The sequence below is a fragment of the Orcinus orca genome, chromosome 9, assembly GCF_937001465.1.
Source record: "Orcinus orca chromosome 9, mOrcOrc1.1, whole genome shotgun sequence".
NCBI lineage: Eukaryota > Metazoa > Chordata > Mammalia > Artiodactyla > Delphinidae > Orcinus > Orcinus orca.
The window spans coordinates 15714260-15739502 of NC_064567.1; the positions used below are offsets into that span (position 1 = coordinate 15714260).

At 39.1% G+C, this 25243-nt stretch overlaps 1 protein-coding gene across 2 annotated transcripts in view; it reads left to right on the forward strand.

The window, feature by feature from the left end:
• Positions 1 to 25243, forward strand: part of DGKI (diacylglycerol kinase iota) — a 448623-nt gene that overhangs the window by 294486 nt on the left and 128894 nt on the right. For both annotated transcript variants that reach the window (XR_004484538.2, XM_033432383.2), the window contains exon 20: positions 3682 to 3881. Coding sequence is in view for 1 of the 2 variants with exons in the window: in XM_033432383.2 (XP_033288274.2) it covers positions 3682 to 3881 (200 nt within the window). In the remaining variant the exon portion in view is untranslated. The remainder of the gene's footprint in view (positions 1 to 3681; positions 3882 to 25243) is intronic.

The window sequence follows — 25243 nt, forward strand, 5'->3', positions numbered from 1 at the left end:
AAATGATTTTGGTATGTGTGATTATAAATATAATTTAGGTTAAAAGTTTGTTTTCTGCTGCTGCCCTTATCTGGTTTTGTTATTTCAGAAGCTATAGCATCATTTTCTAAAACAAGTTTTATTAGACACTGTCTTTCTATAAAACTTGGGTAGAATTACTTGTAAAACATCTAAGTCTACTTGGCACATTTTGGGGTTGGGGGTGGAATGAGTAATGTTTTTGAAAACTTTCAATTTTTAAAACCAGTCTAATCTATCCAATTTCTGTATTTATTACACCAAATTTTGCAAATTATATTTTTTCCAGAAATTTCTCTTATCTAGGTTTTCCAGTTTATTAACATATAGATCTTTATAACATTCTTGTATGACTTTTAAACTCTATTATATCTTATCCTCTCTTGTTTTATTTTTTAATAAAACAAAATAGTTTTCCATTTTTTGTTATTTGGTTTTACAAGACCACCTTGTTCGTCTTGGAAAAAAAAACCAAAAAAACCCAGATTTCGGTATTGTTGATTATCTCTGTTGTTTACTGTCCATGTCACTGATCGCTGCCTTGGGCCTTTTGTTACAGGACTGGGACTGGGAGTCAGGGGCCTGCAGCAGTCGGGAGAAAGGAGGGGTTGGAAGACTTGCCCTTATTTCTGTTCTGATTTCCCAATCCAGGGTTGTCTGTCCTGTCATCTGACAGCAAGTGGAATAAGGACTTGAGTAGTAAGAAGGAGGATGAGACTTAGATGGAGAATAGTATTCCGGGGAGGAGCATAGTGCAGAAAGTCAGAAAACCTCACACCAGGGACTTCTCTGGTGGTCCAGTGGTTAAAACTTCGCCTTCCGTTGCCGGGGTTGTGGGTTCGATACCTGGTCAGGGAGCTAAGATCCTATACGCCTTGCAGCCAAAAAACCGAAACGTAAAACAGAAGCAATATTGTAACAAATTCAATTAAAACTTTTTAAAAAATGGTCCACATCAAAGAAATCTTAAAAAAAAAAAAAAGAAGAAAGAAAACCTCACACCTTAACTGTGGACTGAAAGAAAGTTGTTATAATGACTTTAGGACAATAAATGGCAATGGATGCACTTAGTTCAGGGGCTGTCTCTGTTTTCCTCCTAAGTCATATACTACCAGAAAGGCAATATTTGAAGTTTTCACAAGAGTATAATACATGCTAGGTTGAACAGACAATTGAATATCTGTCATTAATACACCAATGTATTCTTATCAGTAAATGACTCATTCTAGCAAATTCTGGGGATGATTATGGTTATTAGGGCCTGTGCCTTATAGGATGTTAAGTCTAGATTAATCTGAATGATGAAAAATAACTATTTCTAGTAAGAATTTTAAAAAATTACCTTTAACTTGTTCCAAAAGTAAGTGTTTTTGTGCTAACAATAATAGAACTGTCTTTATTCTGAGAAGCTAATTACTATAATTCCTCTTGTGCCTGTTCAGTGATCCTGGACTGATTCTGAAATGCCAGTGGAACAGCCACTGACAGCTATTTACCTCTGTTAGTTGTGTTTGCTGTTAATCTATCACCGAGGCTGAGAATATGGCTTAAATGTTCTCTGTAGTACTGTGGAAGCCTTCTGATACTGAAGGGTTCGAAAGTATTTAAGCAATTTTCAGTCCTGTCAAACCCAGAGGAATAAGTTCATACTTAGCAGGTTCTGCATTTTTATCTGTCATTAGGCCTAGTCAAGACTGGGGGAAAAGAGAAGAAAATGGTATTTCCTCCATGGATGAAGGGATACAGTATGGTCAGATAAATATTGCCCTGAGAAGTGCTTGTTGAAGGCAAGGGAAATATTTTGGAAAAGTTCGGGAGATGAGGTAGTGGCTCAAGTCCATAGATTAACTTAAATGAGTCATTTAAGTGCAGCCAGAAAGACCTTAATCTGAGTAACAGAGGATCGGGAAATAGGCCGGAAAGAATTTTAGTAAATTCTCGCCTCGTTCTCCTCTGCCTCCTTGTCCTACTAATTGAATAAAATTGTATATAAAATTCACAACTGAGTGCTTTTTAACATCAAAGGTGTTCAATAATGAAGTATGTTCTTTACTTTTCAGTTTTTATTCTACTTTCTTTCCTCCTTTCTGTCCCTTTGTGTTCCTTTTCTCTTTGCATTCATACATAATCAGGTTTCTGTTGTTCAGATTAATGCAAGTGCAAAAGTAGTTCAAAGTATCAGATAAACACAACTATCTGGGAACCAAATTAGTGGAAATTAACTTCACAAATCTCAGTTAACAAAGTTTTTTCCTGTAGGTTTTTCTTTTTAAGTCAATCTTTTAGATTTTGAGCTAGAGTTAGTATTAACTTCTTTTAAAAGTTTGTTTACTTCATTAAAAATTGATACTCAAAATGTATTATAATAAAGCCTTACTGAACAACTGTTAGCAGTATCTACTAAAGTTAAAAAAAAACTTACGGCATAGCAATTGTACTCATCTTACGTACCACGAGAGGGGATGTATCCACCAAGAGACAGACACAAGAAAGTTTATATCATTAATAGCCCCAAACTGGAAACAGCCAGATGTTTACCAGCAGAAGAATAGGTAAATACACTTTTCTATTACTCAAAAATAATGATGAGCAAAAGATGAGACACAAAAGAGTACATATTGTATGATTCATCTTATATGAAGTTCAAGTTCAAACAAATTGAATCTATGGTATAGAAGTCAGAATAGTGGTTACTGATTGGTTGGTGAGAGGAGTGTAAATAGATTGGGCAGGGACACATGGAAACCTTCTGGTTGCTATAAACTGCCTAAAGCCTGATCTGGATGGAGATTTACATATGTGTATAAAAATGTCCCTCAAACTGTATAAGACAATTTGGGCGCTATCTGTATGCATAACCAAACATATTGTTTGATTTTAGTTCATCCCTAAAAGGATAAGTGATACTAAAATATATATTAAAAAAAATTTTTTTTTTTTTTTTACTAAGGCAGAGAAATTATGCTACTTTGTTGCAGAATTTTAATGTTGGGTTGACTTTTCATTTTGTGGCTACTGTAGTGAACTGAGCTCTTACTGTGTTTGATTTTGGTCCTCAAAGCTGCTTTACTCTAAAGAATGTTTTCAATTGAGGATTATTATTTTGCATTTCATTGATCTTACACAGATTTGAAGTAGTTTGAGGAGGTTTTAGGTAAAAAGGAAAAGCTTGCCTGAAGTTTAAAAAATTTTCTAAGGATGGGTTGCATATTTAAATATAATATATTTAATATATAACATATAACTATATATTATAATTATATATAAATATATTTATATAGTAAGTGTAGTATGGAAGCTGTCTTAAACCATGTATTTTATCTTTTTTATATTCTTTATTCTATGTACATTGGTTATTTAATGGGAGTAGATAACACAAAGAGCTTTTGTATTAAACTAACGATTAAGTTAAGGCTGAAAATACATAAAAGCAAAAAATGGCTATCAATGAGGATCTGTGATCAAGCCGTCAAAATTTAGATATTTCAGTTTATGTGTATTAATGATTTATCCAAGGTTTCCCACTTTACTCGTGGCTAACAGCTTTCAGTAAGTATTTTTCAAAGGCCTTTTGATTATAGGCAGTGGGCTTGGGGTTTCTAGGTTTCCTGAGTAACTCTTAAGCACTAACCTCTCGCTTCCTGTTGCCTCTTGTCTTTATAGGCTGCCCTGCAAGTCGGGGGCCACGGAGAAAGGCTGCACCAGTGTCGGGAGGTCATGCTGCTAACTTACAAATCCATCCCCATGCAAGTGGATGGGGAGCCCTGTAGGTTGGCCCCGGCTATGATTCGGATCTCGTTGAGGAATCAGGCCAACATGGTACAGAAGAGCAAGAGAAGGACGTCCATGCCTTTACTCAATGAGTGAGTCTGCCCTTGCCCACCTTGGTGAACATGGAGACCGTGGAGAGGAGGGCACTGCGCATGTGCATGAGCAGGGGCCTCCCTGTGCTGGGAAAGGAGACGAGTCCAGGAAACTCAGCAGCTCCTTGGTCTCTCGCACATATTTCTTCTTCGTGTTTACTATACGGTGACCACACCCTTCTTTCAGAAGTTATTGCTGTATGATGTGTTAAAGTGATGATGCTTTTCCACTGACCACTTGAGTATATACTTACTGGGACCAGCAGAAAATCACTGAGTGATTCAGGGTCGTAAAACGTGTCCTGGCGAACGTGTTCTTTTTTGCTTAAGAAGGCGTGCTGTTGGCCTCCTCTTTTCCCTGGTCACTTGGAGAGTTGGTTTCTCCAGGTGCAGGAGGTCGGCAGAGCTGGCTTTGGCTCCCCTCTCTCCACATCGTATCCCCTTCTGCCCTTTCCCAATGCTCCCATTTTGGGGTCCTGTGTACTCTGATGCTTCAACTCAATTTTGCCATCCTGGGTGGCATCCTATTGTCTAGATGAAACTTGACCCACGACTCAATGCCTAAACAAAATGTATCCCTCCTGGACCCTTTCCTTTCTTGGGTGTTTTGATAAACTGATTTGGACAAGGTGATAAATGACTAGATATTTTGAGTGCATTTTATAGAGTCCCTTAATCTAATTTCGATTGAAATGTCTTTTTGAGGTTGGAGAAAGGGATGGAGAAAGATGGGGATTGGGGGTATCTTTTAGAGTATCTTTCATATATCACGCACCTATGGCTGACCTGACTCAAGGTAAGGACGTTTTAGGGTTCAGCCTTGGGCCATTCTTCTGTCAGAGCGAGGGTCCCTCCAAGGTGCTCCTCTATTTGTGGCCTGTGATGCATGGTTACCTATTTGTACTGAATGGCTGGCTTCCTCTAGTGCCTGTGAAGGAAGGGCATGCTTCGCCATGTATTTATTAAGTCCATGTGACAAGTACAGAAGTGCCTAGAATGAACCGATGACACAGGTGTTATCGCTCCCTGCCAAAGCTTCACCTGTCTTTCTGAGATGGCAGATTTGAAGAACAGCGTTCGACAGGGCTCGTGATGTGTTTCAGTTTTTAGTGTCTCTGCTTCTAAGCTTGAAGCTGGGGTGAGGGATCTTCTCTCCTCTGCATCCTCCTTTTCCAGAGTCAATCTGGGCTCCCCCGGCACTTTTCCTAGATCGTTCTCCAGAGGGCTTGTTTAGTTGCCTTTTTCATTTTGTTTACACTTTGCAGCTAGTGAAACTCTTAGCTCATTTCTGCGGCTTTCTCTGTCCTCTGCCTTTACCACTATTAGGTTGAATATACACTTTGTGAGTTTCAGGCAGTGTGTCAGCAATAGTATATGGTTGATCATATTCTCTCTTGAAACATTAGAGTTAAGCCATGAACTATTGGTTTAAGGGAAAGTTCTGAGCTACTAAGTGAAAAGCCCTCTCTGAGATAGTCCACGTTGTTTTGGATCACTTGTAGATCGTTTGTTAACAGAGCTAAAAATTCTTAATATCTACAGGCAAACAGCTCCCACTTGCATGCCTGGTGCTTCTACGCTTAATAACCTTATGAGACATGAAACTGTTTTCGGGTGTTTAGTTTCAAACAGTTTTTGCCCTTGAGAAAGAATTTGTATTTGCTCAGAAACTGTATTAAGAATTTATTTGGGCTTTCTTCTCATATAAAAACAAATGGAAAGAGTTGTTTTCTTTTTGTACACATGGCACGTATGACAGATGATGTGACTTCATAGATTTAGCCGGGAGGGTGTTCGAGAAGCAGCCTCGGGCTTCCCTGGTGGCGCAGTGGTTGAGAGTCCGCCTGCCGATTCAGGGGACACGGGTTCGTGCCCCGGTCCGGGAAGATCCCACATGCCGTGGAGCGGCTGGGCCCATGCGCCGTGGCCGCTGAGCCTGCGCGTCCGGAGCCTGTGCTCCTCAACGGGAGAGGCCACAACAGTGAGAGGCCCATGTACGGCAAAAAAAAAAAAAAAAAAAGCAGCAGCCTCAACTCAAAAATGCAGTTATTTCCCACCAGGGGGCAGTGGTGTCTCCAAGTAGCCTCAGGCCGTAGGAAAGACTTGTGTGAAATGCCAGTAATAATATTCTGTCCATTTCTTAAAAGGACACATATAAATCTTAAAGATTAGCCAAGATCTTTATTACAATTTATTATTAAAATTATCATTCAACACATTTTTAGAAAATCTCTCACCACTACTCTTTTTCACCCTCTGTAATTAGATTGCTTCTTTCTATTTCAGTAGAAATCTTTGTTTGGAAATCTAACTTCTCCCACTGGATTTCCAAGTGGAGTTTCCAGTTTAAGGGCGGCCTGGCCACTAATATCTTCTTAAAAGTTTTCTTCCACCTTCTGAGCCCTCCAAGCTTTTCTCTGTTTAGGCCACAGTGTGCAAAGTTCACTATTGCAGCCAAGGCAGAAAGAGATTATTGAAAGATAATTCTTCCTTCCTTCTTTCCTTCCTTTATTTTTTCCATCCTTCTTTCCCTTTTTTTCCTTTCTCTCTTTCTTACTTTTTACTGTTTCTTCATCATTTGCATGCCTTCTTTTTGAAGAAAGAGAGCTGTTTTAGTTTAAAAACTTGTGTGTATCTGTGTTAGGGGGAAGGGAGTCAGAAAGGGGTAGCTTTTCAATTCATCTTAAGGACTTATCCTCCTTTCACATAGCATGTTAACATGAATATTTGAGATTTTAGGGCTGTGGCCCCCTTTTCTGCTGAAATGCTGGTGTTCCTCCTAGATTTGCCCCTTCTCTGGGAAATCACATCTGCAGCACAAGTTCCCTCTATGACGGATAAGCTAGCGTGTCTCAGATCTGTGTCTTCAGTCCAGGCTTTCTTCTAAAAACTGAAGACTCACACCCAGATATCTTAGTTGACATCTTTATCTGCGTATCTCATAGTCACCTCCACTTTTACACGTCCCCTGCGTTGTTTGAACTCTTCCTTCTGTTTATTTCCCACACCTTTAACTCTCACACCATCTTTCCCCTCTGCTACTCACACAGCCTTAGTTGCGGAGCCGAATGCATTACTTCTCGTCAGCATTGCTAAAATCTGCTCAGTTCATTTCCTTGTTTCCAACGTTGCTGCCCTTCACACTGTGTCTTTTCCGATAGACTGGTTAGAATGATCTTTCTAAAAATGTAAAACCTATATTCCTTGGCTTTACCGACCTTTTTGATCATCGCCTTGGTCCTCTCCTTCCTGTGCTCCAGAGCGTATTGCTATTTCTGGAGCAGTACGGCCTGTCTCGTGTATCATTATATTTTTGCCCTCCTCACGTGCTTTCATCTGCTAGCCCCTGCTCAAGTTCAAACTCCATCGAAATATCACTTTCCCTAAGAATCCTTTTCTATCCGCTTCTAGCTATTAAATACACCACTCAGCACTCCTATAGTATTCTCGTCACTTCTCTCACACCATTTATCAAAACCAGTGTAATTATTGGTTTGCTTGTCTCCCCTGCTCTGTGGGGAGACCCCAGGGTTTTCCTCACAGGGTCACCAGTGCCTGCTAGTGTGTCTGAGACTTACGGTTACATGTTGAACAAGGGACTCGCACGTGGATCGGTTCTATAATGTCCTATCTGTTATGTTTCTCAGAAATTGTTTCTAAAATAACATAAATCTAAAACCTCGTGAATATAAAAATAATACAGAGAATGTCTTGGTCACATTTTATGGCAGAAGTGGAAGATATATGCTTAAGAATTTCAAGATCTGGTGCACATGGATGGCTGGAAGAATTCCCATGAGAAACAGCTAACTAGGAAGCTTTCATGATGCCAGTGCATCTTCATGTAGCAAAAAGGAAAAAAAAATTTTCTAAAATAATTTCTTGGTTTATGATCCTATTTGCTGTTACTATATATAAACTGAAAGGCTAGGCCCGTTACGTTCACTCTCCCCTCCCCTCTCCACCCCATTGGTACAGGAGAGTATGTCATTTATGGCTTATGAATCTACTTGAAATAGGACTCCAATAAATTTCTTCCCCCCTAAAAGTAATAGAGCAGATTTGTTTAGGTTCGTATTCATGTACTAGTAACATGATAGCCAGATAAATTTGATTATGTTCTCTATTTGAAAGTCACTTTTGAGGGAGATCAGACATTCTACATTACTCAGGTGCATAGGAAGATCTCAGCCTGAGTTCACTAGCAATTAAGACAACATTGTTAAGGGTGATTGTATTATCCAGGGGCAAGATTTCTAGTTGGCAAACCTTGGGCAACCGACCTCCAGCATCCTGGGCTGCTGAGAAGTATCATTGGTTATAACTGATAGCCCGTTCAGGATGACAAGGAGTTCATTCATGGGTGGCTTTATATGAGAATTTATGTACCCCGTGGAAAAGAGGGATGGGGGGGTACGTCTACTGCAGTTATAGTGAAACTGTTCAAATGGTCGAAGAGAGTGAAGAGAATAATGATGTAACAGTGACAGGAAATTTGGGGTTTAGTTTCTTCAGTTCCACATTTTCTCTTTTCTGGTGGCCATCGAAGACCCTCTCCTTTACAAAAGAAGGGAGAGCAGAGGGAAGTCTATGGTTTCACTCGTCTACCAAGAATATGAGTAGAATTACAGCATCACTGTGATAAAATTAGGCTTTCTTGGTATTACCTTGGGATTTCTTAGAAAGCCTTCTCTGTTTAACTGAAGGAAGTTAAAGTTTTTGGCGAGTCGCTCTTTTGAAGACGGTTGTCCTTTGACATGAATATTCCAACAAAGCCCTGGAATCATGAGGACTATGTTAAAGGATTCAGTTTACCTTGATTCTGCTCTGAGTTGACTGTGCCAGCCTACCACCCGTGTGTGTGTGTGTGTGTGTGTGTGTGTGCGTGTGTGTGTGCGCGCGCGCACAGATGGATGCCCAGTGAGACCTAGAGCCGGAGAGGACCGCGGTAACCCTCTGCCCCGCAGCCCCGTGCAGCATCCGCGCTCCTCCAGCATCTGCCGGTGCCCCGCCTCGTGCTCCAGTCTGTGGCTTGCCTGAGAGCCGGCCCTGCCATGTGTCCTGTTGGCTTCGTCGCTATCACTGGCTTTTTGATTATTTCCGTGGCTGGCTTGATTTTCTTTTTCTTTTCATTTACTGTTTGGTGATGCGCTCATTTAATTTCTGTTTAAATTTTGTGTGTCTCTCTTTCTCTCTCCTGGCTTGTTCCCCTGTCTGTCCACGCTGTTTTGCTGACTGTCTTCGCTGCTCATTCCCTGCTGCCTCTAGTGTCCATCAGGTGCAAGCTGCGGACCTGCGGAGAGTGTCTGCCCCCCCAGGCTCCTTCACCATGTGAGTACAAAGCCGTCCCGTTTTTACATTGTGTCTCTCACCTTCATCTCCTCCTCAGGGACAGACCACCTGCACCCTCTCCCTTCACAGGTCCGCTTCTCAGACAGAGAAGCCCCTCACTGTAACTGTCTGCTTTAGCCCTTCTTTGATTTGAGATGCAGCTGTGAAATTCTTTGTGTTCTATCTGTCTCAGTCCTCTGAGTTCACAGTTTAATTTTTTGATTAGGTACTTTAGTAGGGTCCAGAGTTTCATGGGGTTGTATAAAATTCCATACTAAGCATTGGTTTCTGTGGAAAGTCTGTAAACCCATTAGACCATTCCATTATCTATGGCTCAGAGATGACCTTGAAGAAGCTCCCGCCGCACTTGATTCTGTGGACGGACCCCAGAAATTATGTGTGGAGCTTTGATTGTAGGTACGTGCATCTGTGGATTTTTCTGGGTTGAGGAATCCATAGTTGTAATAAAAGATCAATAACCCAAAGTTGTTAATGAGTTAGCAAAGTGCAGTTTGTACATAGTAGTTTGTACTTAACACACTGTGTGCTTTTATATTTTTCTGGTGAAAAACAGAAAGAAAATGTTTTTCAGCGCTTCACTTCAGGACTTTTTTTATGCTGTTGCCTCTGTCTTGCCCTTCTTTCTTTTCTCTGTCTTACATATACTTTTGTTATGTTTCAGGTACTGTTACAGGTGCTTTACACAGGTTAACTAACTTACTCCCACAACCACCTTATTGCCATACGTGGTATTATTATCTCCATGTTATACATGAGGAATCTGATGCACAGAGAAGTTGAGTAATTTGACGAAGGTCACACAGCTAATAAGTGGTAGACTGGAATTCATACTCCCGCAGCCTGGTTTCAAAATTCATGCTCATAACAATTTATAATCTGCCGCTTTTCATCTATCAGTGTCCTATGTATTTCTCAGGGCCCAGCTGAATAACTGCCTTTTCTAAGAATTGTACCTTGATTCTTGCTGGCAGAACTAGTTACATCCTCACTGGAGTTCACTATTTATACTACTGTTGTACTTATTATAGTTCTCAAGGTATAATCGATCGGTACTAATTATATTAGCTGTATATCTGTGTGTATCCCACACTACACTTAGGCCACTTGAAATCATTTGCAGTATCTTCTTATGACCCTTTGTGTTCCCAGCCTTGATCACAGACCTTAACACAAAGTATTCTGAAACTAAACAGAATTGTTGGTTGGTTGGTTGAATGAATGAATGAAAGAATGCATGTCTGAATAGAACTGTGCAATATCTAACATCTAGGGATATGCAAAGTAATTCCTAAAGTTCAGTTATGTATCATTTTACTTTCAACCCTAGTCTTGTGGATACACGTTTATTTACTCATTTATGACAAAATATTTTTCCAAAAATATTATTTTGTACTTGCTCTGTGTCAGACACTATTTTCTCCTTAGTATTTAGTGGTGAGCACAACAGCTCTATACCTTCATGGAACTTACAAGTGAGCGGTCAAAGAATCAGTAAGAAAATAACATTTAATTTCCAATTTGGAGGCTATGCTGGGCTATATTACATATACCCCATAAGGCCTGTTCAATAAATTTGAGTCCAGAGAGTGGCCCTCAGTGATCATTATTTTCAGCAGCTCTATGGATAGAGTTCAAGGAATTGAGAGTAGGAACAATAGGAGTCCAGGTGCTAGTTGTCATGTTTCTATCACCTTTTAAGTTTTAGTTGTGTTTAAGTTTTCCTCATATAATTTGAATGAGGTTCCTTTTTTCTTCTTCCAGGTGTGTATGCTATAATCAGGTGAACTGTCATGTTTATTTTCATGGCACGTAACAGGCAGTCCACCTAGATGTGGCCACTTAAAACTTGAATATTTATCTAAAATATTTTATAGTTGTATGTGCTATATTAATTACTGCATATTATAGATTTTATGTCTCTATAACTGATGAAAGGTTTATATAATAAAAATTAAATTCGAGTATTATTTTAAACATTCAATAACAGAACTCTGTCAAATACAGCAAGGAGCACAGAGAAAAATCCAAGCACAATGAGTATTGTATTGTATTTATGTATAATGACAGTGGCAGCTTAGCTTAGACCCACTCTCATGCTGCTATTGCAGCAGTGTTTAAGAATCACATTAACCTTGCTCTGGTCCTCACGAAAGTCAGGACTCCAGTATCTTGAGCTAAACTTTGTCTTTTTTTTTTTTTTTTCTTTTAACTCTTGGATCAGCCATTCTCTGCTCAAAACAATTCTTTTTTTACAGATGATCTTTCCTTTGGGAGAAGCCTCTCTTTCTGCTGTTCCTAAAGTAAAGTTGCTTTTCTAAAGCAATTTAAATTATCCTTTCTCTCTAGCTTTCTAATGACTTTTTTAGTTAGGGAGGGGGTCATGGTCTTGACAGCATAATGCATAAATTATTAGGAATGGCAACATACAATTAACGTCTGCGTACATGGGAAATTTCAGCTTTACACAAAGAAGAATCTTGAAACTTTCATTTTGATCATATATGACCACATATGAATGCTAAATTTTAATCAAAGGGATTTAGTGGCTTCATGAAATAGAACAAAATAAAGTAAATAGAATATTTCACCACAAATTTTATGTACTATAGCTTTTTTTTTTTTGACGTCAGAGAAGAGTTATAATTCCCAGACTTGGCATATGACATAATTTGTAATCTGGGCATTCTTACTTTTTTTTCTTTTTTATTGAGATATAATTGACATATAACATTGTATCAATTTCAAGTGTAAACATAATGATTCAGTGTTTGTGTCTATTGTGAAATGATCATCATAGTAAGTTAGTAATATCCATCACCACATGTAGTTACGATAGTTTTTTCTTGCGATGAGAGCTTTTAAGATCTCTCTTAGCAACTTTCAAATAGTCAATACCTATAGTCACCATGCTGTACATTACATCCCCAAGACTTATTTATTTTATAATGGTGTTATTTTATATTTATTATTATAATAAGTATTTTATATTTATTATTTTATAATGGTATTTATAAAGGTATTATTATATAATACCTTTTAACCCCCTTCACCCATTTCACCCTTGTCTCCTCAGTGTTGCTCAAAGAATTATTAGGCCAGCACCTCAATTAATAAATTCATTATAATTAAGTGACTTCATAGTAGAATCCTCATTGAAGACTACATACATGCACTGTGTCTCATTAATCATGATATTCACATTAAATGGTCATGCTCAAAAAGCCCCAAAAGGTGTGTAACTGTAAAATGAGTCTCTGGAACGCTTTCAACTTTTACTGTTGCTTTTCATTAAGTTCTGTTTCCCGCCTGCTCTTCCCCTACCAAAATGAATAATGTGAACTGTTCACACCTAATTTATTCATTTTTCATCTTTCAAAAATATTATTCAGTGTCTGCTTTAGATATCAGATACTCTGTGGGATACTGGAGATAAGAGATTAGAAAGCTAAGGTTTCTGCCTTGGAGAAATGAACACACCAGGAACAGACCCACTTGTGTTGCCTACAGTACAATTACAACACAATGTGACACGCATCCAAATGGAAATTCTGGTTGTACTTCCATGTGAATAAATTTTTTGGACTCTTTATTATATTTGTTTTTGTATTTTAGTAATTAAAGTTAATATAGGTCCAAATTGACTTTGTTGATATATATTTCTCACTTTTAAGACATATGGATTCATGTAACTGGCACCATAATCACCAAAATGGTTCTATCACCCCAAAAATCCTGTTTTGTAATCTATGCCCTTTATGGTCATACCCCCTAATCCCTGCATCTCTCATCTCAAACTCTGGCAACCACTGATGGCTACAGTTTTGTATTTTAGAGAATGCCCTGTAAATGGGATCATACAGTATGCAACCCTTAAAACTGGTTTCTTTGAGTGAACGTAACATCTGTGATGTTTATGAGAGTTGCTGCATCTATCATTCCTTTTTGTTGCTGAATTGTATTCCACTGTATGGATGTTTCTGTTTATTTACCTAATAACCCAGAAGGACATCTGGGTTATTTCCAGTTTGGGATGATTCTGAATAGAGCTGCATAAACCTTGATGAACAGGTTTTGTGTGAACATAAGTTTTCATTTCTGTAGGTTAAACACCTAGGAGGGATTCCAGGGTCATATGGTAACTTCATAAGAAACTGACAGACTGTTTTCCAGAGTGGTCTTTTCACTTTGCATTTGCACCAGCCATGTGTGAGAGTTCCTGGTGTTCCACATCTCTGTCAGCACTCGGTAATGTCAATATTTTTACATTTTAATCATTCTGAGTGTCTTTTCATGTGATTATTTGCCATCTTTTATACATTCTCTGGTGAAGCATCCTCTCAAGTCTTTTGCCCATTTCTTAAACTGGGCTGTTTGTTTTCTTCCTGTTGAGTTTTGAGTTTGTCATGTATTCCGGATCCAAGCCTTTGTTAGATATGTGCTTTGCTTAATCATTTCTTTGTTCTAGAAGGCAGTTGACTCAATTTTCAGGCCACAATTTCTGAGGATGGTAGCCATAGTGCCAGTTGTGTTTTCAGAGCCTTTGCAGTGCTATTCCTACCTGTCTGGTGTGTAACCCCTCCAAGTTGCAGGACAGGATCTGAGGGGAGGGTCTGCTCTGTAGTTTAGTTCCTAAAGTCTGTGGTACTGTGTTTAGGGCCAGATTAACACGTTTGCAGCCTAGAGTTGCGTCCAAGCATGGACGTCTTTCTGGAGTTGTCTTCCTGAGCTCCTCCCTCTCTCTTGTCATCCTCAGTACTTTCCCATTTCCTGGGGCTTCGTTTTTGGATCCTTCAGCCAGAAAGCTAAGGCTTTAGTTACCTCATGCTGCTGCATAGCTCCTGAAACCACGTTCACCTCTAGGACCAAGCAATGATATGACTGAAAGAGAAAAAGAAGCAATGGTGGTTTGTCCCATCCTCTTGGGACCTCAGCTGCTCTTATCAGAGAAGAAGATTCCCTCTCCTTATAGTTTTTTTTTTTAATTTTATTGAAGTATAGTTGATTTACAATGTTGTGTTAATTTCTGCTCTACAGCAAAATGACTCAGCTATACATACATTCTTTTTCATATTCTTTTCCATTATGGTTTATCCCAGGATATTGAATATAGTTCCCTGTGCTGTACAGTAGGACCTTGCTGTTTATCTCCCTCTCCTTACAGTTTTAAGCACCAAAAGGACTTTGTCATTGCTGCTGCCAGCACAGCAAAATTGCCTGAGTGCTGGGTTGCGAGAAAATGGAGGAGGTATAAGAGGAAGATTTCCCCAAATTTCTCTGACCATTCAGAGTCCCTTCCCTTTCCTCAAGCCAGAGTTCAAGGGCTTTCCCAGAGCTTTCTCTGTCTGCACCTGTTGTCCATTTTAGGCTTTGTGCTGCCTGGAGTCCAGACCAGGGTTGATTAGAGGTCAAAGGAGGAGAGAGCTCAGCGTTAGTTGGACGGTATTTTAAATTCTGGTCTTCTTCTCCCATCTGCTGCTATCATTTATTTTTCGGAGTTCTCAAATAGCTGCTTTAGGCATTCTGTCCAGGTTTTATAGCTGCATTCACCGGGGGAGAAAGAATGGTGGGTGCTTATCCTCCTTACCCAGAGCCAGAACTTCTCTACTGCCTTTTAAAGCAGAGAGTTTTCACACTGTATCCTCTTTTTACCTGCTACGGTTACTCAGAGAGTGCCATAGCTAAACTCAGCAGAAGAGCTCTGCAGAGAAACCAGGGTGTTTTTGAACTGCAACCAACAAATGTTAAATGTAATAGGCTATCTTGCACAACAGTCACAATTTAAACATAAACAAGATGTTTCCCAGTGCCAAATTGTGTGGATTTGTTTGTTGTCTTGGGGAAGGCAGAGTCAGACACAGATCCATGAAAAAAGTATAAATTGTTATCTTTGACAACAAGCTGAATATGATTCAGCATTCTAAACTTACTTCCAATAAGTGAAGCCTTCTTGGTAAAGGATGAAAGCAAATTGATTTTTGTTCTATGAAGAAAGGGGGTTTTACTAAAAGAAATTTTTTTTTGAGAAATATTTTTGATATGTCTATTTTTTTTTCTTTTGGGTTGAATTTAAGAATTTTATTACTGAGAAACTACCAAGACAGAACCAAGAATCTTTAATCTTCATGATTAAAAAACCCCATAAATTAGTGATAGGTGGTTTAATCTTTGCATGCCTCTGGCCGAGGAAGTAAACTAGAAATTTCTTTGAAGTGCTTTCTAAAAATTCAGTAATTCTGTTTTCCAACTAGTCACATCAAAGCTTTTGTTTTAACATTTTTTTGAATTTGTGTAATATGCTACAAAAGTTCTATTTATTTTGTTTATTCAGTTCTGGCCCTTTAATTAGAAAATAAGACTTGGTCTGCTTTTTTCAAAACCCTTTCTCTTTTCCATTCTTCTTTCAGTGAACTTCACTCTCCCACACCCTGCACTCTACCAGGGAGTAGGAAAAACATTGCCAACGTAGAAATTTACATACGTGCCTTTGTAAACTATGGGGTTTACCTCTAAAGTAGCTAAGAAGACCCACCAGATATGGTTTGCCTCCAAATGAATTAAGCTTGGTGGCTTTGTTAGAACCGCAGGTTCATCAGGACTCCTGGGCCAGTTGAACCTTCAGAAGAGTGCTTCATGCCTGAAGAGTGCTTCATGCCTGAAGAAGAGCGCTTCATGCCTGAAGAAGAGCGCTTCATGCCTGAAGAGTGCTTCATGCCGGGAATCTGTCCAGATTCTAATTCATGGATTATTACTTTTGGGTCATAATTTCTGGACCAGTTGTGAGGGTACCAAAAGGGCCTAAGCATTCACAAATACTGTGAATACACTTGTTGTTAATGCTTCTGTTGTTATTTTTGTGTCCCTGGATGATTATCTCTGAGCAGTAGGATTATGGACAAATTTAAGCTAAATTTTATTGGCTTTCTAGATTGATTTCAATGAGCACACATTACTTCTATAAAGGGGAAGAAAGCAAAAAAAAAATTATAGCCATTTATAAAAATGTCTCTGCTTTAAAGCTCAGTAGAGAAGTTCTGGTTCTGGGTAAGGTGGGTAAGCACAGATTCTTCTTTCTCCCCCAGTAACTGCAGCTATAAAACCAAAAGCAAAAAATAAAGTTTATAGTTTTAAAAGAACAGAGAGAATTGCTAAACTCACTGATTGAGTACATGATATTTCTTTCAATTCTAGCTCAGAGTCAGACGGCAAAGCATAAGATTTAGCTTCAGGCTTTCTGGGGAAAAAAGCCGTTTGCTTTCTGATCCTCTGAGCAGGGGAAACTGTTAAGCTTTACTCATCTTTTTTCTCCTTTCTCTCACTCCCACTCCCATGTTTTATGAATTTCTGGTGATTTCACTTCCCACTGTCCACAGTTCCTTGACTTTTAATCATGTCAAATTGTCCTGTTTCCTGTCTTCCTATGCCACCCCTCTCTGCCGGTTCCATAAAACCAATATAGCAAATTGAAAATTCCCAAGAAAAGTAAGGACTACTTGAGATTCGTCTCATACCAATTTCCAAACTTGAATCCAGGCTGCACCTCGGATCATTGGTTTTTTCCCTTCCTTACGCTCTGTGAGTTTCCTACAAGAGTTCCTCACTCTGCCTGTGCTTCTATTCCCGTGCAGGTACCCGGGGCAGGGGCGTTTAGTGACTTAAAGACAAGGGGCCTGCAGGAGCAGACCCAGGTCTCCAACTGCAGTGTCTTCCTCCTTATTCTGTAGGCCCCCAAACCCCATGAAGACATCCTCTGTTTTAAGTGTCTATGGGAGCCCTGCTTTTGTCTGTGTGACATTGACCATGTAGTAACCTTTTTGCATTTCAGTTTTTCAAATATTAAAAAGAAATGCAGTTGATCTCTGGGATTTCTATCAGCTCTGAAGTTCTGTCATGCTAAAATTCAGGGCATGATCCTAGGCTCTGAAGATCTGCCCCTGAGGGATCTAGCAGTTGAGACTTGCCATGGGATGTGACAAGGTCATTCTTTATCCTTAGTACTGATCAGGCAGGCCAGGCCCTGTACCGCCTTGGTACACTTTTGCCTTGCTCTCAGCAAGAACCCAGGCAGATTTTTTCATTTAGCCAAAGAGGTAATATGGGCCTGAGATTGAGTTGTGATCACATTTAGCATCCTGATAACTGTATGTGGTAGCGATTGCTATCATTGCCATCCCATAGATGGGAAGACTGAGAATAAGAAATATTGGGAAACTTGCCTAAGATCATATGCTATAAAGTCATAAAGGTAACACCCAGGGCTCTTTGAAGATGGCATTTAAGGCACTGAATTCTGCAGTTGATATAACCTCTGGTCATTTTCCTGTGTGTTTATCAATATATATGTAACTTATGTGTTTTAATCAAATCATACTATGTAAACTTCTCCCCTTTTTAAGAGATGACTAACTCCCCTCAGAGATGACTAACACTTTAGAATTCAATTTGAGTGTTTCAAACGCGTGAATCTCTGGTAGTACAGGTTTGAAGTTTGTGTTATTATACGAAAAATGTCAGAATGACAAACCCCAGTTAAAAATAAATTCTAGTGTAGCTAAAGAAGGGGGAGAGTCTTTCGGGCTTGTTAGTAATGGTGTTGGGTCTGTGAAAGAGGCTCTTCGGGCAGGGTCCTGCTCGCATCCTCAGGGGCTGGATGGCGCCTGTGTTCTCTTGGTGAAGGTGAGCATGGCTCAAGCATCTGGTGCAGTTATGTAAAGGGGTATTAGGACTCCCTCGGCATTTAAAGTTATATCTCGTTGCTTTTAAAATTTAGTTTTAGAGATGCATTATTCATGTCTGTGTAGGTGTAGAAACAGTCCTGCGAGTCAGCACTTCTCGTATAATGAAAGGTCACTTCAAAAGAAAAAACAACACCAAAAAAGTGAAGCCGATACTCACTCAGGTGTTGGCTTGTTGCAGAGCCTGGGGCCCAGTGAGCTTCGGGGCGTTTTGGGGTGCAGTCTATTGGGCAGGGCAGAGAGGGGAGGGAAATTCATGAGTTTTGTTTGTTTAATCAAAGTAAATTTTAGAATATTAAAATTTAAAAAGCCTGACTTTAGAGGTAACATTAGTCCAATAGGGTCTGATAATCCTAACAGTGATATCAAGCCAGAAGAGGTTTCCAAGTGAGGTTAAAATTTTGGAAAGTAAAAAGTTAGATTCATCTTATTCCTCTATTATGTATCTTTTTATCAACGGTAATTATAGGATTAAAATGAAGTGCGTTAGTTCTCTTAGTGCATCTTTTTAATAGGCATCTGTATTACTTTGCTAGGGATGCCATAACAAAGTACCACAGACACAGTGGCTTAAACAACATAAATTTATTTCCTCGCAGTCTGGAGGCTGGAAGTCTGACGTCGAGGTGTTGGTAAGATTGGTTTCTTCTGAGGCATCTCTCTTTGGCTTGGATATGGACATCTTCTCCCTGTGTCTTCACGTTGTCTTTCGTCCCTGTCTGTCTCCTAATCTCTTCTTACAAGGACACCCGTCAGATTGGTGTCCATATGACCTCATTTTAACTTAGTTCATCTTTAAAGACCTTATCTCCAAATACAGTCACATTTCTGCAGCACTGGGGGTTAGGACTTCAACATATGAATTTTGGGGGCACACAACCTAGCCCGTAACAGCATCATACTAGATAAATTTGAATAAATTTTAGGGTTTTTTTCTGTCACCAACTGTGTGAAGGTTGAACTTTGTGTATACACAAACTATAGAGTTGTATATACACACAACTATCAATACATGTATTGATAGTTTAATTCTTTAAAATCTTTTTTTATGAAACTGTCTAAGGGGCTAAAGGACATTGCTCTTTTATTTATAGTAGATTCTAAGTATTAACTCTCTGGGTACAATAAGACTGGTGACCTCTATGGACCAAAATTCATCTTCTGTAAAATAAGGTGGTTTACAGTATGAACTTTAAATTTTTGTTCAGATCTGAATCCTAAAACATTATCATAATAAAACAACTATAAAAATACAGATGATAAATGGCAAGGAAAAGGAGTAATTTTGCTAGTCTTTGTGAATAAAAGATTTACTTACAAATGGACTCTTCACCCAGAATAAAACTAAATACTTTTAGAAAACAGTTATTAATATCTTTAGATAAACTGATACAACTGCAATGTTAGTCATAGAATTGCTGCATTCAGAGAGAAAAAAAAGAAACATTTCAGTTTTTACTCTGGTCCTGCAGTGATAACTGATACCATATTCTGCCATAGAGTATGAAGAACGTATCAATAACAGAGAAATCCAGACGTTTGTATTGAGTGTTCCAAGAGGGTATTTATTTCAGATTGCTTTTCTGAGGTGGTAATGAAACGCAACGTGCATTTCATTTATAGGAGAGTTTCAGTTGAATTATACCGATGCAATTGAGTTTCCCTCCTCTGTCATAATACCCTGAAACACTTATATGAAATGAAAAGAGAGTACATTTTAAAAGACATAAAAAGAAAATACTTGATGCTAGATTTAATTAATCCCCAGAACTCATCCTCACATTTCGTGTAAGAAAATGGAACTCTGAAAAGAATGTAGCACGTTCTAAAAGTTGTAGCTAAGATATTTGAGTAAAATGAACATGGCATTGGAAGAATTACAAATGGAACAAAAAAGACAAAGCTTTTCAGCTTTATATTACAGAGAACTATAATTATTTTCCTTAATTAATCATTTAGGCTCTGCTGCTCTCAAAGTGATTTATGTCCTCTAGTTGGGACATACATAAACCTTTTGGTCTGATGGTATTTTGTTGTATAGGCGAAGTAAAACAATTACATGTTTCCTTGAAGAAAGGGTCTTGGTTTATGAGTATGTTAGGATACTGCCTTTGGTAGAGACTTGATCTACTTAAATGTGATAAGTGAGAGGATAGAAACAAATGAGACCAGCAAAAGCACCCCAAATAATTTTCACATTCTGTTATGACATTTTCAACAGAAACCCTTTTTCCTCTCTTTTCCTATTTTCCTTTTAGTATTGGTAGGACTAAAATATTAACCAATTAATATTTCAGCTGGTTATTTTGTGTTTGTTTCTTCATCGTCATCCAAGTAATTTGTCTACCACTAGAAGTTTATCCTAAGGAACTTTTTTTCTCAAGTTTACGGTCAAATCTTACAAAAGTTATTTTTGTTGATGAGTAATTGTGGTAGTAAGAGAATTGTTCTATGATTTTTACAAGTTCTGTTCTAGCAGTGTGTCTTTAGTCTGTCTATTCTTATACTATCAAGAAGAATGGTTCCAAAAATAAAATTCCTTAGTCATTGGATCAGAAATTAGAGAAAGGTGGTGAAAAGTTTCCCCCTAATTGGCTGAATTTGCTGAGTTGGAAAGAAGAGTCGGGTTTAGAGGATTCTCTGATTCTTTTTTCTTGGATTTCTGACAAGGACACATGGGGTAATGGGGGCACATCTGTGTTACAAGTGGGGGACTTAGCTTTCCACCAACTGTAGGTTGATGGATAGGAGAGTTAATGATACCGCGTCTCTTTCCAGAGCTAAATGCAGCACCACTGAGTATTCCAAGCCTTGGCAAGCCGTTGTCAACCTGGGAGGAATGTGAGTCAAAACACAGCGCAGGGCTTCCCTGGTGGCGCAGTGGTTGAGAGTCCGCCTGCCGATGCAGGGGACACGGGTTCGTGCCCCGGTCCGGGAAGATCCCACATGCCGCGGAGCTGCTGGGCCGGTGAGCCATGGCCACTGAGCCTGCATGTCTGGAGCCTGTGCTCCACAACGGGAGAGGCCACAACAGTGAGAGGCCCGTGTACCGCAAAAAAAAAAAACAAAAAAACATAGCGCAGCGAAATACTACCTATTAAGAGAAAACAACTTTGCAAATGTTATTTCTCTGATATCCAGTTTTTAGGAAAATATATGAGTCTTTTTATAAGTCTTTCTATCAGCCTATGGAAGGCTGAAACCATTTATGGAAATGTTTCTTATGTGATGCCATTTATTGTCAGGCCAACACTTAGTTTTTATTTTCTTGATATGAAACAAAACACGGAATCCTCTCCTTGCTGATCCTGTTTCCTAGGGATGCAGAGCTCCTTCCACACAGTTTGCACGATAACTGTTCAGTAAGAACACATCTTGTAATTCATGCATCCAATCCTTTCTCAAACTAATTGGAGTTCCAGCATTTCTCTACCTCAATAGACAGTTATATTTATTTTCACTGCATTACTGCTTTATGCATTTTTGGCCACTGCTTTGTTTGGTTATTTTTACTTATAAACAATTCTAAATTCTTGATTTTTTTCTGTAGGTTTATAGGTGAAATAAATGTTAAATACTAAAAATTGTATGTATGCTAGGGATTTTGGGGTTTTTTGTAAAAATGTTGTTATATAGACACCTACTCAAATACCTCCACTTGATTCATGAAAGTGCTTAGTTACTAGAGGATGAGCAAATAAGTTAGGTTTTAAGCCTACTTTCAGTGTCTTTCAGGATGTATGTGAAAGGCCAGAAGTTTTTTCTTCTGTGAAATACTTTTTCAGCTACTCAAGTCCTATCACTTGCTCCCTGCTCTCTTCCACCAAAGAAAAGTCAATTTCTTTATCAGTTGCAAATAAGAGCAGGATATTACAACAGTTAACGACAGCAAACCCAAGGGAAGTTTTTTACCATTTAAGTAGCAAATACATAAACGGTTTTCCCTTTGTTTGATATATTGAAATTGAAACTTGAAGTAAAAAATATTTTCCTTTCTGAGCACATGAGATCTGAAACCATTTAGATGGCTTGGGAGTAATATTATCCTATTATGTCTCATTGGTTCAAGCCCAGTGATTCCTTATCATTGGAGATAGTGATTAATGGTCCTCTACAGTCGGAACAGCAAAATAATTCTCTATGCTATTGCAGGCTACAGTACTCAGAGTAGCTCATATTAGCGTTTTATGGTAGAATCTTTCGTCATTTTTAATACGGGAAACCTCCATTACATGGAATTACTTCATAAAATGGAAGTGCTTTTGGCTGGGTGTGATGAAAGACAGGGCTTGAGTTCTTCACTTTTCCCATTCCAGCTGTTCTTCATCTCAGCAATTTGACTTTGTAGAATTCTACTACAAAAATGCATATTCTGTCTTCCTCTGACTTCCATCTCTCTTTATTTCCTGTGGTATTTGTTTTCCTTGGCTTTCATCTTTTTTTTTTTTTTTTTTTTGCGGTACGCAGGCCTCTCACTGTTGTGGCCTCTCCCGTTGCGGGACTCGCAGGCTCAGTGGCCATGGCTCACGGGCCCAGCCGCTCCGCGGCATGTGGGATCTTCCTGGACCGGGGCACAAACCCATGTCCCCTGCATCGGCAGGCAGACTCTCAACCACTGTGCCACCAGGGAAGCCCATCATCATGATATTTTTATACTCTTTATGTACTCCAAATTTTATACTTTTAAGCATAAAATAGTATAAAAAGAGTATAAGTGGGAACTTAAGGTGTAAAACTCCTAAGCCTTCTTTTTTTCCTGAAAGGTTGTCATCCCTAGTTACCAATTCAGCAAATATCAGGGAAGGAGGTTCCACTTTCATAAGACTTAAATCTGTAGATGGTATCTAATCACAGGTAGAAATTCTCCACTCACGTTAAGCAGAGGCAAGCCAGAGAATCAACTCCATACGTGAGGAGAGCACAGCAATGATAAGACACGTGAGCATTGAGGTTATTCCCTGTTTGTTGGCTTTAGCAATGGGAACTGATTTTTCCTTTGATCCAAGTTCTGTTGAGTGGTTCTCATTCTGAACAATGGTGAACGATATGTGTAACACGTGATTCGGTGGAACGAATAATGTAGTCAGTTATGGTGAAAAATCATTTTTCTCATTGCAGAAGTAGCAAGTCTAGATGGGAAGCAGTAACTTACAGATGCTGAAAGCCTCATATTTAATGCACGTTGTGGGCGATGTAAAGATAGATGTATATAGATAGCTGGGCATTCAGTTCTTTTTTAATTGAGATTTACAATATTATATTCATTTCAGGTGTACAACATAGTGATTCAGAATTTTTATAGATTATACTCCATTTGTAGTTATTATAAATTATTGGCTATATTCCCTGTGCTATACAGTATATCCTTTTAGCTTATTTATTTTGAACAGAGTATAAGGGAAGGTAACAGAATCATCATGTCGTGATCACGTTTACATTTCACACCGCCTGCTGCATCTGCAGTGTGATGAGGGTGTTAATGGGCACCAGGGGCACAGTTAGTCTAGGTGCAAGATGATAGTAGTTTGGTCTTGGCCCATGAGGGGTTTAGTGGAGGGGGTAGAGAAGCGTCCATATTTGGAAGATACTTAGAGGAGGAGAAAGAAGGAGCAGGCGGAAATTTAGTTCGGAAACCAGGAGAGCTTTTTGGTTTGAAATCTAAGAGAAAAGAGTTTCAAGGAGCAGAGAGTTAACCACGGCGTGAAATGCTGCTGAAGGGAGCATTAGGGTGAAAACTAGGAAGGAAATTTAAAATGCATGAATAAAGGGAAAGGAGAAAGTAAGAGACTGTGAGATCTTATGGAGAGGAGAGTTTGAGTTTCCACGACTTAAAAAATAAACCTGTGTCTCTGGTACCCGGAAGTTGTAACATTAAGTGTGTGTGGGGCGGGTTCCACATAAGTCTCAGAGTTGGATGACCGAGTCCTCAGCAGCTGTGGCAGTCACTGCCACAAAAGCAAATGGGTGGTAAGGAGAATCTGAAATATTGGTCAAGGCTATTGGCCTTTTTCTTTTCCCTTATAGCAGAAATGATGAAACTGCTGTACTGGTCCAGCCGCTTTGTGATGCCACCAAGTAAAGCCACTACTAGTTCGTCCTCTTTGCTTCTCCTTTAAATGCCAGGAACCTAATAATGCTAATTTCACTCTATCATGTATTCATTTATTACCATTTCAGAAGCACAGAAATGTATTCCACTTTCAGTGGAAGCATGAAAATCTGCATTTCAATGTGTATTTGAAGATCTCAAGAAACTTTAAAGGTGAAGTTTTGTTTCAACCAATGGCATCAAAGTTTTTTGATGTTTGCTACTTGTAGCCTCTTTTTAATTTATTAGCCATGAAGGCAGCAAACATTTCTCTGATATATGTCTAGCTTTAGTGCTTAAAGTTTACATATCTTTGCCATTAGTGCCTGTGGCCGATTACCTCAGTGACTTAAAACCCAATTCCGACCCAAATAGTAGAAGAAAAGTCAATAAACAGAAACCACGGAGAGAGAGCCATTTAGATTCTTCAGGAAGAATTTACAAATGCTTAAGAGCAATCTAACCAAGGAATAGGGCACTTCCATCCTGTACCTCACAAGTAGACAAGGATGGGGCAGGGGCTGACCGGCCATTTGCAGATGGAATAGGGGAAGATGGCATCAGATGGAATAGCAAATATTGAATTAGGTGACATCTGAGATCTCTCCCAGCCCTATAATGCTTTAATTCCATTACCTTGTTGGAGATCTGGCAGGCTAGCTGTCTCAAATAATTTGTAAGTTGTGGCATATCATATTAGCCACCTCACAGATGGACGTCTTAAGGAGCCAAGAACTTAGTGAACGTCTATCAGAAAAGAATTAACAGCCTTTAAAGGTACTTTCTCAGAAACATATGTCGGACAGTAGGAGGTCGTGATTGACTGCTGCTGACGCGATTTGGGTTTATCCTTGGCTCCAAATTCAAAAACCCTTTTACAGTTTATTTCACAGTCCTGACTTATTGTTCTCTACTCCAGGCAAGAGACAACTGTATTATTAGAGTTCTCTCTGAACTCAGCAGGTGTCAAAAGTCCATTTTAATCTCTGTTCAGAAGCCTTGATTCAATTTGGTTTTACTGCTCAATGTACAGGGGCCTACTTGGATGTCTTCTTGGATAAGTTATTACCGGTCATAGTTTGGAAATGTCCCAGGGTAAGTACGCAATTTCTAGGAAGTTGCTAAAGGGAAGGCCATTAAGTATAGTTATATTTTAATAAGACCCAGCCTGATAGCTGATGAAAGGATGG